At 41.1% G+C, this 19,618-nt stretch overlaps 1 protein-coding gene across 1 annotated transcript in view; it reads right to left on the reverse strand.

Moving 5' to 3' along the window:
* The window catches only part of FUT10 (fucosyltransferase 10), a 104,016-nt gene that overhangs the window by 16,615 nt on the left and 67,783 nt on the right, over positions 1–19,618 (reverse strand). Inside the window, exon 4 of the mRNA XM_003830752.5 lies at positions 1,865–2,700. Within this exon, the coding sequence (XP_003830800.1) occupies positions 1,865–2,700 (836 nt within the window). The remainder of the gene's footprint in view (positions 1–1,864; positions 2,701–19,618) is intronic.

Raw genomic sequence — 19,618 nt, forward strand, 5'->3', positions numbered from 1 at the left:
TAATTTTTTGCTTATGGCCCTATAAATTAGATCATACAGGAAGCCATCAGAAATCAGGATGCATTCTCTGAGAAGAATGATGTAATATTTAGTGTTCATGTTGTGGACCAAGACAGTCAGCATAAAATAAATGATTTTATGAGTTGAACAGTTATACAAAACAAGAAAGAAGAATTTAAATTTTAATAATTCTTAAAATCTTAAAAAATATATTTCAAATATTTTAAATTTGTCTACCATTTACATAGTTAGTATCTGAGAGCCCCATATGGTATACATACAATACCTAAAGATAATTTCACACACTGTTTAGGTTTATGTTTGACCTAAAATTCATATAATAACCAAAGTAAACATGTAAATATTTAAGAAAAGTTGTTGGCCTTCAGAAAATTTAGATAAGGCCAGACGTGGTGGCTCACACCTGTAATCCCAGCACTTTGGGAGGCTGAGACAGGCAGATCACCTGAGGTCAGGAGTTCGAGACCAGCCTGGCCAACATGGTGAAACCCCGTCTCTACTAAAAATACAAAAATTAGTCAGGTGTGGTGACTTATGCCTGTAGTCCCAGCTACTCAGGATGCTGAGGCACAAGAATTGCTTGAACCTGGGAGGTGGAGGTTGCAGTGAGCTGAGATGGTGCCACTGCACTCCAGCCTGGGCAACAGAGTGAGACTCAGTCTCAAAAAAAAAAGAAGAAGAAGAAGAAGAAAATATTTAGATAAAACCTTAACATCTATGAGAGTCTGGCACAGCAATGATGGGTGATAGGCAAGTGCCATGTGTGGGCCACCTCACTGTGTAAAAATTTCAGGAGAAGTTGAAAGTAATCTTTTTCTTTCAACAAATTTCCTTTGAATAAATTAAGTTACACATAAAGTAGGTTCATTCCCATTATAAACAAATAAAGTAAGCAAACAAACACCAAGCACCATCTAGAAATTTGAAGACATTACTAAGAAGTTCATAACAATTTAAGAAAGTTTTTATAAGGATTATCCCCATCATTATTTCAGTAGTTTCTCTCTATATTAATAAGCACATGTTTGCCAGAAAGAGAAAGAGTAAATATTAGAGCAGCAAGCAAAATGAAAATGAGTTTGAAAGTGGAGGCTGTGGAGTGTCAGTGTGAGAGGTCTGGCAGAAATTATCATACTCCTTCGCCATGGCATTGATGGAGAGGCTAAAGGATTGACCGTGTGGATAAGCAGAACTCTTTTTTTTTTTTTTTTTTTTTTTTTTTTTTTTTTTTTTTTGAGACAGAGTCTCGCTCTGTCGCCCAGGCTGTAGTATTGTGGCATGATCTCGGCTCACTGCAACCTCTGCATCCTGGATTCCAGCAATTCTCCCACTTCAGCCTCTCGAGTAGCTGGGATTACAAGTGCATGTCACCATGCCCGGCTAATTTTTATATTTTTAATAGAGATGGGGTTTTGCCATGTTGCCCAGGCTGGTCTCGAACCCCTGGGCTCAAGTGATCCACCCACCTCAACCTCCCAAAGTGCTCCAATTACAGGTGTGAGCCACCATGCCTGGCAAGAACTCTTAATTTTTTATGTTAGGGACTCTTCCCCTTTTCTGCAGTTTTCTGTGTCACTGCCCAGCACCTGCAGCATGGGATCCTCCAGAAGAAACAATAAAGGAAAATGAAGGCTTTCAGGAATGAAGGCCTGTCCAGGGCTTGTAAACTTCATGACAGTCCCAAAAGGTAGCAATGGAATATTCAACCTTCCTGCAAAGCCCGGTCTCTCTGATAGGAATGAAGAACACTGATGAGGTGGCAACAACAGAAGGAAATGCAGGAGAGCAGAGAACATCAAGATGGCTAGCCTGCTGGCTCTATGCCCACCTTTGATTTGCTTACCTTTTCCTGAAGCCTGATATTAGCCCACACCTTGGTGCACACCATACACTCAAATGCATCGATGTAATTGTCCTGGTTGACGTCTTGCACTCCCCATTTCCGTTCCCTGAGAGCTGTCAGAAGTCGCTGGTTAGAGATCTCACCCTTCAGCTTCCATTCTACATAGGCCTCATACAATCTGTCATCAGAATCCAGTCGTCTGATGTAACTTGCCAGTTCCCTGGGGTGAGAAAATTCTGATACAAGAATAGCACTTTTGTTACTTGGAAGCCAGTCTGTGATGCTGGGGGATCCGTAATATACAGGGACTACCCCCAGTTTCAGTGGCCTCCAGAACTTCTCAGTGATGTAGTCATCACAAACTGCATTCTCAAAAGCTAGGATAAACTTATACTGTGCAATGATCCTATAAAAGCCATCGGCATCCATAGAGGCTGGATTTTTCAGCTGCTGAGGGAGGTCTTTGTTTCGTAAACATTCACCATAGGAATCGACCTCGATGTAAGTCATCAGCTTGCGAACATAGCTGTCCCTGTCTGATGGTGGGTCACAGTCTGACTGTACATACACCAGCGGAGCAAGTCTTTTTCTAAGCTTGTTTTTGGACTGCAAAGGAACTAGGTATCGGAGTGACTTCAGGACTTCAATGCTCTCCAAGTATTGGGTAGTTAGTGGCAAGTGGGAATGCCTGCTGAACGTGGCAGTGTAGTTGAACAAGGTGATCACTGGTTTATGAAAGAGCTTATAATTGTTTTTCGGGGACTCTTCGTGAAAAAGAGCCCAGTCATGATGGGCTTTCCGAGGCAGAGGTAAGCTATCTATGTTAAAGTCAGTACCTAGGAGAAGAAAATGAGATATTAATTAGTATTTCCAAAAGAATGTTGCTAAGTTTGGGTCTACCTGGTAAGATTAGAATACAGAGGAGTCTGAGGCTATGAATAAGAAGCATGTGGCCGGGCACGGTGGCTCACGCCTGTAATCCCAGCACTTTGGGAGGCCAAGGCAGGTGGATCACTTGAGGTCAGGAGTTCGAGACCAGCCTGGCCAACATGGTGAAACTCTGTCTCTGCTAAAAATACAAAAATTAGCTGGGCATGGTGGCACATTGCCTGTAATCCCAGCTACCTGGGAAGCTGAGGCAGGAGAATCACTTGAACCTGGGAGGTGAAGATTGAGCCACTGCACTCCAGCCTGGGTGACAGAGCAAGACTCTGTCTCAAAATATGTGTGTGTGTGTGTGTGTCATACACACACACATATGAAGCATGTTACAGTGTCACTGCAAAGTGCCTGGCAGTCAGTCACAAAGCTTTCACCCCAGAAACTACTGAGGGAGAGGATCACCAAAGAGGGGGACTATCATTTCTCATTTTATGAAAAAGGAAACAGGAGTCGTGTCTGGCCAGGTTCTAAAGGAGAATTTATTCCACTGCCTCTTGCAATGGGCTTTTCTTCCTGAAAGTGTTACCTACAAGTAAATAGGAGAAATAAAGAGATAAAGACAGTTCTTTAAAAAGAAAAGAGCAAGAGAAAGGAAGCCAAAAAAGGAAAGCAACCAGGTCAGCAGGTTGATTAACTGCAAAAAAAAAAAAAAAAAAAGTGAAACCATGCAAAAGTAGCCAGAAGAAATATAGAGGATAGATTTTTTTTAATCCAAAATGATCGATTTCAGCAAAGTGCAGTTAATCAATCTTAGTCAAAATGGTAGACAAGAGGCTTTTAAAGATGAAAGAGCTGATAATAGCACTATGTTACAGACCACTGCAGGATGGACAGGAATTAACAAGCGCATGGAGAAATAAAGAAGGCCTAACAGGATTACAATTATGAGTGATCCTAGCATCCACGGGATTAATTGAAAAACCTCTGAAACATGATGATGTGCAGACAGAAGTGATGGATGTGGTAAGCGATTGTTTCCTGGCTGCATGGGTGGAGATCCAATCAGGGAGAACTTATTTCAATAACTGAGAAAGAAGAACTAAGACAATAACACAATAGGTAATATACAATTTCTGAAGTATTCTTGACATGGATAATTTTGTAGACCCTTGAGTTTTTTTAAAATAAATATAAGGAAACGGGAAAAAATCCATCTTCCAATACCCACTGGAAAAGAAAATACCGAATATATATTTATGCCAAAATAAAACTTTATCAACATTTTCTGGCAGAGCTCATAAAAATTAATTATTTAATGCCAGTGTACACTCCCACAAATAAAGATAAACTCTTCAGTGCCAACACTACATCAATGAGAAATCAATTAATCAAGAAAGGCTTTTAAACAAAGATCAGATAAGATTATGTCACAGGACATGTACTAAGCACAGAGAAATTGCTGAAGAAAGTGCCTCTGTTTTGATAGCAGGCTTTTATTCTCAATCTTTGGCAATGACATACTAACGTAAAAATGGGCTTGTCCTTGTTTATTGGCATTTGCTATATTTGACCTTAGGCTTAAAAAAGAACACTCACCCATATACCTGAAATCTAATGGCATATAAAGTTGGATGGCTGGCAAAGGTTAATAATCATTAAGATAGAGAAACATGAGGATATGAAAGAGAATGTGAGAAGAAAGGCAACTGACTGCATTGAAGTACAACAGCTGCTGCTCAAAAAGGGTCTAAGCTGGCTGAGAGGCCAATGATAGGAACCAGAACCTATAAAATTGAGTTAGAACACAAAGTTGCCGCCTAAGGCATAACAGAGAATCAAGGCCATTTGCCTGGGAGAGAAAGTACTAGAGTCCAGTCCACAGGAATCAGAAGCAGGGATTTAAGGTGTGAGATGAGAGATTAAAGAGGATATGATTAAAACAAAAGTGGGTCCAGAATTAACTGGGGGGATCAGGCACAGGGGATTTGAGTGAGTGACCCAAACACCACTCACTGTCTGCTGCTACCTGCTAGGTGGCACATGGAAGATTCTTAACCTAGCTCAGCATGGGTGCACCTCAGCAAAGATACCAGATGCAGCGCTGGGAAGCAGAAAGACACAAAGCCTGCCTCAGGTGCTTCAGAGAATGGACAGGGCTCAAGTCCCAACTCTGCTGGTCTACATCAAGAAAGACGAGGAAGAGCTGAAGGCAGCTGTGTCTAGACTCTTGTGGCCACTATGTAGGTCCACTCAGGCTGTGTTGCTAATAGGAACAGGACTCCAAACCTGCACTAGGTATAATGAGCCTGTCATTCATGACAACTAGGAGATGCAGGCTTACAGGCTCACTCATAGCTATATTGATATGAGAATCTCCATGTGGGAAGGAAGGGGAGAAGAGGCTGAGATCCCTCTTGCATACAATCTATAGTGGCCAAAAATGCCTGCAGAATCTATTCATACGCATGCATGAAGAAGCAACAGGCCATTTTAAAAATGAAAATGAGAAGGTCTCCTGCATTCATCTGAATTATGTTTAGTCTGCAGGGGTGCAGCTGCCTTTAATAGTGGGAGATGCTTATTAATAGAGAGGAAAGTTAAAGGGACCTAGCCTTCCAGAAATATTTCCCATGTTTGCTATCTATAAAAGCATTTCCTGGTAACTTCCCTGAGATACATCCACACAAAACACAATCACACATGCGTGTGCCTGTGTGCAATCACGCTAATATAGGTTTTCTGTGAGATTGTCAGATGCTTTCAAACTAAACTTCTCTGGAGAAGATTAAAAATAGGTCATTTTGGCAGGGCACAATGGCTCACACCTATAATCCCAGCACTTTGGGAGGCCGAGGCAGGCAGATTACTTGAGGTCAGGAGTTCGGGACCAGCCTGGCCAACATGGTGAAACCCCATCTCTACTAAAAATACAAAAATTAGCCAGGCATGGTGGCACATGGTAGTAGTAATCCCAGCTACTCGGGAGGCTGAGGCAGAAGAATTGCATGAACTGGGGAGGCAGAGGTTGCAGTGAGCCAAGATCACATCACTATACTTCAGCCTGGGCGACAGAGCGAGACTCTGTCTCAAAAAGTAAAAAAAACAATAAATAAATAAAAACACGTCATTTTGCCCTGCAAGCATCCATCTCTCCTAAGCCTAGAGCTTCAGATGGTAAGTGCTGAAGAATACTGAAATTAGAACCATGACCAACCTGGCCAGGCATGGTGCTCTCACACCTGTAATCCCAGGACATTGTGGGGCTGAGGTGGATCACCTGAGGTCAGGAGTTCAAGACCAGCCTGGCCAACATGGTGAAACCCTGTTTCTACTAAAAATTCAAAAATTAGCTGGGCATGGTGGTGCATGCCTATAATTCCAGCTACTCGACGCTGAGAAGGAGAATTGCTTGAACTTGGGAGGCAGAGGTTTCAGTGACCCGAGATTGCACCACTGCATTCCCTCCTGGGCGACAGAGTGAGACTCTGTCTCAAAAACAAAACAAAACAAAACAAAAAAAGAACCACGACCAACCTAAACTACTTCACTGGGGATATCATGGCCTAGAACATAAGTGTCAATATTGGACAATTTCTAAAAGGTATTGGATGTGGCTCAGAAAAAAACTGAGTTATTTAGCTCTCCCCAACTCCATCGCAATGCCTACTGTAACAAGAGTTGGAACTGGAGTCTATAGAGAAATGAAAATCAATTAACCTATGGTATATCCACAAAAATGTGACTAATGTATGTGCAATTGGCTCACTAGTTTTCTAGTCATGTTCACTGCTCTTACATTTAACAATTTCAGATTCAAACTTTCATTCCTCTGGGTTATTTTGTGTTTACTGAATTCTGACAAACGTATTCGTTCCTTTAAACAACAGCTAAACAGATCTTTGGCACTAATGTGCACTGTAAAGGGAATTGCAACTTGGAATACAAATGGAATAAAATGAATGCTGGCAAAGGGTGGCAGATTGCTGACTATGGAGACTGGATCTGAAAGAGCAGAGGAGCCTGAGAGTGACATACTTTATGGGACGTGTTTATATGCCCCTCTCCTTCTGCAGGAGCATGGCCTCTTCTTTCATTACTCCCACACAAACTGGTGAAAACAGAAGGCAACATACATTATTAACCTCACTTTACTAATGCAGTGTGAATCACTCATCTAGAGCTGAAAATCCCGGGTGGGGACAAGAACGTTGGACCAGCAAATAGGAAAGGACCAGAGGGATGACAGGCCCTGCTGCAATGTTGATTCCATGGAATGACATTCTTGGTACTTGCAATTACACCCACAGAAATGTTAGCCAGCTTTAGCACACTAATGATGTGGAAAGCCCAGCCTGCCTTAATTTGGAAAAGAGAAGTGCTTCTGCAGAATGCTCTCCAAAGGTAATCTGTTTTAAAAAATAATCTCTACCATAAAACTGCTGTGTCCTTTTGGGAGACTGAGGCAGGAGGATTGCTTGAGCCCAGGAGTTCAAGGCCAACCTGGGCAGCATAGTGAGACCCTGTCCACAAGAAATGTTTTTAAAAAATTAGCTGGATGTGATGGTGCACACCTATAGTCCCAGATATTCAGGAGGCTGAGGTAGGAGGATCGCTTGAGCCCAAGAGGTTGAGGCTGCAGTGTACCGTGATCACACCACTGCACTCCAGCCTGGGTGACAGAGCGAGATCTTGTCTCAAAAAAATATAAATAAAATAAAATAAAAATTACCATCATTTTCTGCCAAAGGTGGTGATTCTTCTTGGGACCTGGCATGAGGTAAAAAGGGGGAAAGAGATGACTCTCCCTTGCTTGCTAACTGACCCTCACCTAATCCCTCAAACCTTCCCATCCATCCACTCAGGACCCCCACAAGTGAACCACTCATTTCCTCTTCTTCTTTGGAGTGAGGGTGGAAGTTCACTCAAATCCTGTTCGAAGTCTCACCCCTCTTTACCCACAATGTCCAGACTGACTCCAGATCACATAAGGACCTGCCACTTAGCAACACTGCCCCAGATCTGAGTAGCCCCTTAATCTTTCACATGCTGAACCAACACTGTAAGCCAGCGATAAAGTTGTTTTTCACATTTATATTTTTCGTGGAATGATTTCAAATATACCAATGCCAATTTCCTATAAGAAACAAAACATGATATACATGAAAGGTTTTGCTGTTAAAAATTAAAAAAAAAAAAATCTCCACCATAATGGGTCAATGTGCCAATGCTCATATAAATCCATCTCTAAAGCACAGAATTTAAAGCAGAGACTTCCTTTCTGGTGGAGAAAAATTTCTTCCAGATACACCAATGTCCCCCAACACACCTGCCTTTCGGATTTAAAACACTAGCCTTATTAGTACAACAGTCTTTAGCCCAAGATTACAGTACTCTCAGCCAAATCCAGGTTCATAAAGAGCACAGAGTCAGCTTAGTACTTTTTTCTAAGAGGAGGCTGCATGAGTCATTGGCTTGTCAGTTGCTCAGCTCCATGTCCAACCTTCTATGCTATGCTCCTTATTGTATGGGGCTGAAACTCTACAAACTTCATTCCTCAGGCTCCCTGGACAACTGGCTTGCAATTAGGTGTTACAACTAGGAGCACTGTAAGAAGACTGAAGGTGGGAATGATACAGACAGGAGGCAGTGAAATACTGGGTAGAAGAGGGTGGGGTCCCTGGCAAGGGTTCTACCCTCAAGCCTGGACCCTCGGCCCTAAATGAGAAATTTACATCCCCACTTTCCTGCCCAAATGTTGCCTTTTGGCCTGCCCCACCACCTATCCTGTGCCCATAAAAACCCCAAGCTCCACTGGCAGAGGAGCAGAGCGGTGTGGCAGAAAAGCAGAAGAGAAGGAGCATCTGAACATGGAGAGGAGAAGAGGCAGCTGGACATCAGAGATTACAGTCAGAGAGGAGTTCGGCCGGGGACGATTGGAGAGGAGTTTGGCCAGGGACAGTTAGAGAGGAGTTTGGCCATCCCCGGCCAAACTCCAGGGGAAGATCATCTTCCCGCTCTATCCCCTTTCCAGCTCTCCATCCCACTGAGAGCCACTTCCACCACTCAATAAAATCTCCACATTCACCATCCTTCAAGTCAGTTTGACCTCATTCCTCTTGGGCACTGGATAAGGACCTGAGCGTAGGTTCAAGAGGCTGTCAAACTGACTCTCCACTGAGCTGTTTAACACTTAGCCATCCATGGACGACAAGTGCTAAAAGAGCACTGATTGTAACACATGCCCTCTGGGGCTTCAGAGGTCACAGGCAACCCCTAGACACTGCCGTAGGCTGGTATGCGTTTTGTTCCTGCTGGCGCCCAAAAGCATTTGCCCAGGCTCCTGCACCCGCTCACCTGCATGCTCCCCTTCCTGCAAGGGGTTTGAGCATGGTGGCCAAGTAAACAAGTAAACAAACCATCCCTGTCGCAAGGCCCACAAGGGAGTCACGGGAACTATCCTGTCTCAGAAGGAAGAGAGTAGGAAACTCTTCCAATTCTCATGTAGCAGAGCAAGCATTAGCACTACTGACTGTGATAAGATCAGCTGTAGCATCAAGGAGTAGTGGCAGTGGTGACGTGAGCTAAGCAGACAGTGGTGATAGCGATAGTAGCAGTGACAATAACCTGGGAGTGCTGGCTAGAGAGTTCTTGCCCGGTTAACTCACCCCCAACAGTAGAGCCTCAGAGACCCACTGGCCCACACTCTGGGCAATGCCACCCCTCCTGTGCCTCTCCAGTCAAAGCGTAGCAGGGATTTCCTGCAGTTATTCATTCTGTATAACCTTCTCTTTCTGTATTTTGCTCCACCAGCCCTTCAGCCCCTTTGTAACCAATTCTTGTAATACATTCCCACTGTTTGAAATACCTAGAATAATTTGTTTTCCTATCAGAATATGATTAATACAGAGGTCCATTTCAAAACTTGGAACTTCCATCTGATCAACTGATTATTCCAAGTTCTGTTGCAAGTTTTCTCTTGCTGTCTTGCTCCTTGATTTTTCTAAAAATACTATGTTTCTTGGTTCTAACCCCTTGTTATCACCATCCTAGGCTTCTATTTTCCCTTCTCTTCATCCATCTGGTGATAATGTAAAAGAAAAATGCAAGCCTTTTATTTAAGAAGGAAAACTAGAAAATCAGAAGATGAGACTCCTTTTAAGAAAGAAACCACCAAAATACTTGAAACCAAAAACACACTCCCCATTCAGGTACTGTGCTGTAAATTCCTTCTCTGAGCTAAGAATTAAAATATACAGAATACTGAGACCCAGGTAACCACAAAGAATAATCAGGTTGGGGTGAAGGTCTCCAGTTACATTGTTTGACTACATTCTAATTTTATCGCAAATGACAAATCCTCTCCACTGTGTTCTTGACACTTAATTAAACAGAGATAAAGACTTTCTTTTTGCTAAAAGATTTTACTACAGAGCCTTTTACCCATCTGAAGGGAAAACTAAGGCCAAAAAAATGTTAAAGCTCATGAAACAATTGGCAAAATATGACTATTGTAGGAATAGCAATAGTTCATAAATTACAACTATTGTTAATCACCTCAGCTGTAACTAAACTTGCAGTGACCCGAGTTTTTTCTCATTTTCTGCTTTGGATTAAATCATTTGTTTCACAAAATTCAAACAACTTCTAGTGTTTGAGATAACTATGAATAGTGCTACTTCCCTATTAGAACTCCCCAGAATAAACTTAAAGCAAATTAAAGTACTTCTGACAACTTCAATATCCAAGCACAAAACAAAATTCAGTTTCTTTCAATAATAAGAAAAAGTGAGAATTAGGTGTTGGGAAGAGGAGAGGTTTTGAGAAGAGCATTGTCCAGAGTGTGGGTCCGTGGGTCTCTGAGGCTCCGCTGTTGGGAGTGAGTTAACCGGGCAAGAACTCTCTAGACAGCACTCCCAGGTTATTGTCATTGCCACTATCGCTGTCACCACTGTCTGCCCAGCTCATGTCACCACTGCTGCTACTCCTTGATGCTACAGCTGATCTTATCACTGAAAACAGAGGAGGAGCAACAGTTTAAGGCACTGCCCTTCACTCAGGGAAACAGGGGCTGAGACGGCCTTAAGGGGTTGGCAAAGTCAGTTCGGAGTCCCAGAATGTTCTGCAGAACTCTGACATGAAACTTTCATGATGAGGCTACATAACTCTGTAGAGGGTTTGTTGCTACCTCTTATTCTTAGTTATTAAAGACCACATACAGATGTATCACACTCTGGTTAGTTGGTTAGTTACTAAAACTGGATTGACTGATTGATTGATTGATTGATTGATTGGGACAGGTTCCTCACTATGTTCCCCAGGCTGCTCTCAACCTCCTGAGCTCAAGTGATGCCTCCCACCTTAACCTCCTAAAGTGCTTTCTATTGCAGTCAACGTATCTGGAGACAGAAGACATTACTAACTCAGAGAAGCATAGGCATTTCTAAAAAGCAAGGTTTTACTGAGTCCTATTATTTGAAAAGCATTAAGCTGAGAATTCTGGGACTTCAAAGATAAAATAAGCCCCAAGGGATATTATGATTATGAATGTAAATGTTAAACCATTAGCCAATATTCAATCTAGACTAACAAAAATGCAAATGGCCATGGTGGGAGAAAGGAGTAATTATTTCTGACTGGTCAAAGAGTTTGGGGCTGAATTACTGATAAGTACACAGAAAACCCAGCAATTAAGAAAATTAAGACACAATTACCCAATTATTATTTTTTTGTTTTGTTTTTCAATTTTTAATCATCAACATTGTCAAGCTTAGAGAAAAGTTAACTGTACAGTACAATTAACACAGAACACCCACCGTTCAGATTCAAAAATTATTAAAACTGTCATATTTTCATGTAGCATGTTAACACTGTTTTTCAACACAGATGACTAGTCAAATCCCCCACCTCCTGCTGGGATCCACATTGAATCGTTTGTGTATTTCCAGTGATAGGAAACTCATTATCTCCTAATACATCAAAACAAATAATAATCACATTTTCTCTTACACTGAGAAAAAACCTGCCTTTCTTGCATTTCTAGCCATTTATTCTATTTCTGCTTTTTGGAAATATATGGTCTAGATCTTTTCCTCTTCCCAGGGAGAAGAGCAGAAAAAATAACTATTGAGTCCTGGGCTTAGTACCTGAGTGACAAAATAATCTGTACAACAACCCCCTATGACACAAATTTACCTATATAACAAACCTGCACATGTACGCCGGAACCTAAAATAAAAGTTAAAATAAAAAGATCTTTTCCTCCTTCCCTAAGCTCCCTTTCATAACACTGAAGACGATCTCAGATATAGATCTCATCTGCATTTTCTTCTCTTGTAAACTGAGTACAAAGAAAAAGATAAGGATGATGTGAGGAGGTAGGGTAGGGCTATGGGCCTTCTTATGCGCCGGCATTTTTTTCCACAAATTTTGATCTGTAATATTTTCATTTTCATTCAGTTTGAGGTTTCTCAAATTTCAATTTTGCTATCTTTAAACCATGGGATGTTGTGAAGTATGTCTAATTTTCCAAAAGAAGGCCTTTTTCTAGTTTTGTTGTTGTTGTTGTTGTTTCTATCTTATTTGCATTGTAGTTGGAGAACATGATCTGTATATTGCAAATCTTTGAAATTTATTTAGATTTACTTTAATGCCAGCATATAGCCATTTTCTTTTAATGTTCCCTCAATGCTTAAAAAGGCTATGTACTCTGTACTGTGCTCTATACATGTCAATTAGTTCAAAGGTTTTAATCACATTTTCTATTCATTTCTGAAAACAAGTACTTATTCTTTCAATTACTAGGAGAAGTGTGTTCAAATCTTACTGCACAATTATCCAATTATTAACTCAGGGCAAAAAAGAAAAGTAATCCTTGTGCTCTCTGGTTCACCTATGAATATTATTTACATAGTCATAATAATGTAAAGAGGGAATATTGATCCATCAAACATGATAATATAACTGTAAGTGGACGGGGGATATAGGAAGGATGAGTGTGTATGTGTTGAACAGGAGAGGGTAAAAGAGTGATTCCTCATCTTCCAAGACAGGGAGTCAATGATAATGCTTAATAGCAAAAAATCATGAAATACTAATATCAGCATGTTATTCAGAGATCTGATGATAACAACCAAGAGTCAGAAAAAACTATTGAAAGTAGTCATCTTTTATTTATTTATTTTTTTTTGAGATGGAGTCTCACTGTATTGCCCAGGCTGGAATGCAGAGGCACAATCTCAGCTCACTGCAACCTCCCCTACTGGGTTCAAGCACTCCTCCCACCTCAGCCTCCCCAGTAACTGGGACTACAGACGTGCACCACCACGCCCGGCTAATTTTTGTATTTTTTGTAGAGACGGGGTTTCACCATGTTCGTCAGGCTGGTCTTGAACTCCTGACATCAGGTGATCCGCCCATCTCAGCCTCCCAAAGTGCTGGGATTACAGGCGTGAGCCACTGAGCCCAGCCTAAAAGTAGTAATCTGAGAAGATACCCCTTTGCTATTGAAACGTGGAGCATATAGAGCTTTGATAAAAATAAAAGTAAAGTGAACAAAAGATTATACGGGAAAAGTAAGTCTTCTTCCCCACACCCCAGCCATCTAGGTCCCTTCCCTTTATTAAAGTTCCCTTTGTTAAGTTCATTAAAAAAAAAAAAAAAAAAAAAAGATGGGGAGGTGGGGAGGGGCCAGGCATGGTGGCTCACGCCTGTAATCCCAGCACTTTGGGATACCGAGGCAGGCAGATCACCTGAGGCCAGGAGTTCGAGACCAGCCTGGCCAAGATGGTGAAACTCTGTCTCTACTAAAAACAGAAAAACTTCATTTCGTGTAGTGGTACACGCCTGTAATCCTGGCTATTCGGGAAGCTGAGGCACAAGAATCACTTGAACCCGGAAGGCAGAGGTTGCAGTGAGGCAAGATCGCTCCACTGCACTCCAGCCTGGGTGACAAAGTGAAAATCTGTCCTCAAAAAGTAAATAAATAAATAAAAATAAAATATAAAATCAATGGAGGGGTGGATAGACGGATGAAGGAAGGAATGCGGGATAAAGGAAGAAAGGAAGGGAGGGAGGGAAAGTATATCCAATTAAACTATGATATAAGGCTTTCTTATACCTAGACTTTGTATTTATAGTTAGTGAAAGAGCTCTTTTAAATTTACTTAAATATAGATTTTTATTATTTATCACTCTTGTGAATACTTAGAAAAAAATATAAGTTAAATTGGTTTAAGTATCAAAACTTCTTCAGAGTCTCTTTTGAGTCACTTTTTGATCTTTGATGTCTGTGTATTTCTGTACAATATTTTGCTTGTTAACATTAAGACCGTAAGCAACACAGCATTGCTTAAAAGAGTGCTCTACGATCACCTCTGAGATTTGCCTCCAAGCTACTGACATCGCCACGTTTTAATGTTGATGCTTTCTTAATATTACCAAAGTTGCCAAAGAAAGTTTTCAGACACCAACTAGACTCATATTCTTTTTGTTCTGTTTTTTTGTTTTGTTTTGTTTTTTGAGTTGGCATCTTACTTTGTCGCCCAAGCTGGAGTACAGTGGCATGATCTCAGCTCACTGCAAAACCTCTGCCTCCTGGGTTCAAGTGATTCTCCTGCCTCAGCCACCCGAGTAGCTGGGATTACAGGTGCATGCCACCATGCCTGGCTAATTTTTGTATTTTTAGTAGAGACAGGGTTTCACTTTGTTGTCCAGGCAGCTGGTCTCAAACTCCTGACCTCAGGTGATCCGCCCACCTCAGCCTCCCAAAGTGCTGGGATCACAGGCATGAGCCACTGCGCCTGGCCTAGACTCATATTCTCTTGTCAAATGGTCATTAAATGGTGTGTTGATGGAAGCATCAAAGGGCTATAGTTGCCCCATGATTCCAGGTAGAAGAGCAACCCAGTTCATGTCCATGCAGGCATTCATACTACACCACTGCTGCTGCCCAGCTGACAAAGACAGGCAGGAGGCTATCAATTGCAAAATACATGTTGATTTCAGAGACATTCAAATTTAAAAAGAAAATAAATATTTTTATAATTAAGGAAAATCTTTTCACATACATGAAAACATATATACTGTTAGAAACCTGGTATTATCCGTGTAACTACCATGGAAATACTTCAGTATTGGTACATATAAAGCTACCCTATTTTCAAGAATGATCACATGGTATTATTTCATTGTGTATATGCAGTCAGTCCAATATTCTCCCAATTATTCCACTTTGTGGTGCAAAATGCAAATTATGAAAAGTGGGTTAAGGCCAGGCACGGTGGCTCACCTGTAATCCACACACTTTGGGAGGCTGAGGCGGGTGAATCACTTGAGGTCAGGAGTTTGAGACCAGCCTGGCCAACATGGCGAAACGCTGTCTCTACTAAAAATACAAAAATAAGCCGGGTGTGGTGGCACACGTCTGTAGTCCCAGCTACTCAGAGGCTGAGACACAAGAATTGCTTGAACCCAAGAGGCAGAGGTTCAGTGAGCCGAGATCACGCCACCGCACTCCAGCCTGGGTGACAGAATGAGATCCTGTCTCCAAAAAAAAAAAAAGAAAAAGAAAAGTGGGTTAAGAAGCAGCTATTTTTCTAAGTTAGGTGCATTATATCCTAAGGCACTCAGTAATTGCTGATATCTTCAAAAGCAACTAGAATTTCCGAGCATATTGTCCATGTGTCTGCCCCAGACCCTTGGCTGGAGGGACATTTTACAGAAGTCAATAGTGAATATAGCAATCAATCTCCAAATTAATTAAATCAAAGGTTTATTCTCTGAAACTAATGATCAAGATACCAACCGAATGCTTTTTTTGAAAGCAAGTCTATCTACCAGGTAGATATGGAAACTGCCAAATCATTTTACTCCATTTAGCCTTTGTGATACATTTGACCTCAGTTAGAAGCTATGACCTGGAGAAATAAACTCTTTATTCTCAAAACCTGCAGTGTTCCACTCCATTTAATCTTCTTAGAGTCTCTCTCTACCCAAGAGGGAAACAGCACAGAACAAAGCACTGTCCTCCAAAGTTAACCATGTCTAGGATACTCCTACCTTGATTTTCTAATATACATGTCTCATCACTGAAACAGCAAAAAACTTGGTCCAGGATTTTTGGTCCACATTAAGAATCCCTAGTAATACAATGTATAAATTGTATTTTATATGCCCAGATCTAATACTGTAAACAAATAAGATGCAACTCTCCGATGGCAGTAAAAAAAGAATGAGACAGTAAAAGCATAAAGCAAAGGACATAAATATTTTCCAATAATTTTTCTTTTATTTAAATTATTGGCCAGATTCGGTGGCTCATGCCTGTAATCCTAGCACTTTGGGAGGTTAAGGCAGGAAGGTCACTTAAGCCCAGGAGTTTGAGATCAGCCTGGGCAACATAGGGAGACCTGTCTTTATAAACAATTTTTTTTAAATCAGCCAGGTGCGGTGGTGTGTACCTATAGTCCCAGCTACTCAGGAGGCTGTGGTGGAAGAATCACTTAAGCCCAGGAGGCAGAGGTTACAGTGAGCCAAGATCGCACCCCTGCACTCCAGCCCGGGTGACAAAGTGAAAACGTGTCTCAAAAAAAAAAAATTATTTTCATCAAATTTCTACTAACAATATATACTCAATAACGAGAAATTCTATTGAGCTCAAATACATAAAAGAAGAAAAGGGGGTAGAAAGAAAGAGGAAAAAAGAGGAGAAGAATCATCACCCATATTCCCAAAGAAAAGCAATGCTCATCATCAGGGTTTTTTTCCATATGTGTGCATGTTTGTATGGCGTGTGCATGTGTGTGTGTGTGTGTGTGTGTATGAGAGACAGTGTGTGGACTGTGTGTGTATGGGACTGAGTAAGAAAATACTGATTTCAGCTCGCTACTGATGAGTAGTGAAGTCTCTCATTACTGATGAGTAGTGAAGTCACTACTGATATGTCTTGAGAAAAAGAAGTTATTGGCTGGCTGTAGTGGCTCACACCTGTAATCCCAGTACTTTGGGAGGCCGAGGCAGGAGAATCATTTGAGGCCAGAAGTTCAAGACCAGCCTGGGCAACAGAGTGAGACCCTGTTAGCCAGGTGTGGCAGTGCATGCCTGTAGTCCCAGCTACTAGGGAGAGAGTGTGAGGTGGGATGATGGCTTGAGCCCAAGAGTTCAAGGCTGCAGTGAGCAATGACTATACCACCGCATTCCAGCCTGCGTGGGAGAGTGAGAGCCTGTCTTTTAAAAATTTTTTTAAATAAAAAATAAATTTATAGTGGGTTAATTTTACATTATTTATATCTAAAGTAAGACGAACTCTGTCCCAAAACACCCTATCCTGTAGAGACTAGGGTTCAAAGAAGGAACAGAATGGACCCCAAAATAAGAGGTGAAAATCCCCGCGTACACTCCAGTCATGCCAAGGGCAGCCTGACAGGCAAGTCTTCTTGCTTCCTGTCTCAACTTATCCCTGTCCTGCAAAGCTGTGGCAGGACACATCTGCAGCTCAGCACAGCAGACAGGCACAGGAGCACAGGAACAAAAACACAATATGGGTAAGAAAATGAAGGTTCCAGGCCGGGCGCGGTAGCTCACACCTGTAATCCTAGCACTTTGGGAGGCCAAGGCAGGCAGATCACCCGAGGTCAGGAGTTTGAGACCAGCCTGGCCAACATGGCAAAACCCCGTCTTGACTAAAAATACAAAAATTACTCAGGTGTGGTGGCGCATGCCTGTAATCCCAGTTACTTGGGAGGCTGAGGCACAAGAATCACTTGAACCCGGGAAGCGGAGGCTGCAGTGAGCCAAGATCACACCACTGCACTCCAGCCTGGGTGACAGAGTAAGGCTCTGTCTCAAAAAAAAAAAAAAGAAAAGAAAAAGAAAATTCGGGTTCTCAGAGAGGAGTCTCATTATACAAAGTTTGGGAGTGTGGGATGTGCTTGGATAGGTGAGTTCACAAAGCTTTCAGCTGCTACGGCCTTCATACCACCACGTGGAAAGACTTCCCCACCATGTAGAGAAATGGCAGAGTAAAAGGACATCTTCAGTAACAAGTTGAACTGCTGAACAAAACAGGTCTGCCTGCCCCAGATTTCTGACTAATTTAATAAATAAATGCCTTTATTGCTAAGCCACTTTGGGTCAAGTTCTTGATGGATGCAGCCTAATGCATTTAAATGACAATGGCAGGTCTCATCACATTTGGAAAGTCTGCATACTGGTGTTAAAAAAAAAAGAAAAGAAAAGAAAACTATTCCATTTAATAGCATCAAATATGAGAAAGTACCTAATGGGTACAATGTATGTTATTAAGGCGATGGAAAACCTAAAGCCCTGACTTGTATGTAACAAAACTACACTTGCGCCCCATAAATTTATACAAATAAAATTTAAAGTTTCATCACAACAACAACAAAAAAGAAGCAGAGTTGTAGATGAGACCTTTCCTGCTCTTTTTTCTATACATGATAATTTGCTACTGCCAACAGGACTCTGGAAAGTGAATACTTTTGCAGGAAGAACTTTCCAAATTGCTCAAGTCTTCATGTTGGTCCCTATCCAGTGATCTCGTGGCTTTTTGTATGGATCTGAACTATAATATTGATCATACTCAACTGCAGTTATGTGTGCACCTGTCTAGCTCCCCACCAGATCAGAAGCCCTCCTATCATCCATGTCTCTTTCATCTTGGCCCACAAAATTCTCCTTGGCAGGAGAATCACTTGAACCCGGGAGGCAGAGGTTGCAGTGAGCTGAGATCGTGCCACTGCACTCCAGCCTGGACAACAGAGCAAGACTCCGTCTCAAAAAAAAAAAGGAAAAATAGGTGAAGCAAATTGATCACAAAACCACTACATCATCTTACGAACTTTCTCCTGCCTCATTTACTCAGACAAGTATGTCAGTTTTAATTACTTATGATGGTAGACTAGTAAGTGGCACTACCACCTCATTAAAAAATGATGAAGCTTAGCAACACTTTGGCATTCAGTTATTCTTTACAAAAAAAAATAGTCGATGATTCAAGAAATTAGTGAGTTGTAAAAATGGGAATGAAATATTAAGGAAATACTAAAGAACTCAACTTTTAACCTGACCTTTGGTATGAAAGAGATCTTTTAGTTGCAGGTAATTTCTTGATTATTCCAAGCTGATCACATTTTCATTAGTGTTTATTATATAGAAACATCTTATCAGTCAGTCATGGGGAAACACTCAGATTCATTCTAACTCAGAGCTCGTGTGAAGTCTATGAAATTATAACTGCCAAATAAATCAACAAGCCAAGTATCCTAAGCTTTTCTGAGAAGTTTTATGCCAATCAAATGTATAAGTAAATAATAAATAAAATTTTGTTAAAAGCAGAGCAAAGTCCCAGTTTGTGGTTTGAGCTTACAAAATTTAATTAACTATGTTTACTTTGTTTCCAATTTTTCCCATTAAAAAAGTTCAAACTTGGAGGGAAAACTGGTATAGCTTTTTCAGAGACCAAGTTAGTAGTATGTACCAAATTTTTAATTTAATTCACCCATTAACACAGCAACTCAAATTTCTAGATATTAGATAGAGAAATAATCGCACATATGAGGAGAGACAGATAAATATGTTCATAGTAACACAACAAAAAACAGAAGTAGCCTTAAAAAACTATTGACAGCAGAATGGTTAAATAATTTTAGTTATAGCCATACTATAGAATCAACATAGCTTTAAAAATAATGAACTCAATAGATATATTCTAACATGAAAAAAAAGTCTTCAAAATCCACTTAAATGGAAAAACAAATATATATCTATGGTATGATTCAGTTAAAAAAATACATAAAATTACAGGCTGAATTCAATTGTACATAAAAATTCTGGAAGGATAGCCCTTAATCTGAC

This window comes from Pan paniscus, chromosome 7 (assembly GCF_029289425.2).
Source record: "Pan paniscus chromosome 7, NHGRI_mPanPan1-v2.0_pri, whole genome shotgun sequence".
NCBI classification, from domain to species: domain Eukaryota; kingdom Metazoa; phylum Chordata; class Mammalia; order Primates; family Hominidae; genus Pan; species Pan paniscus.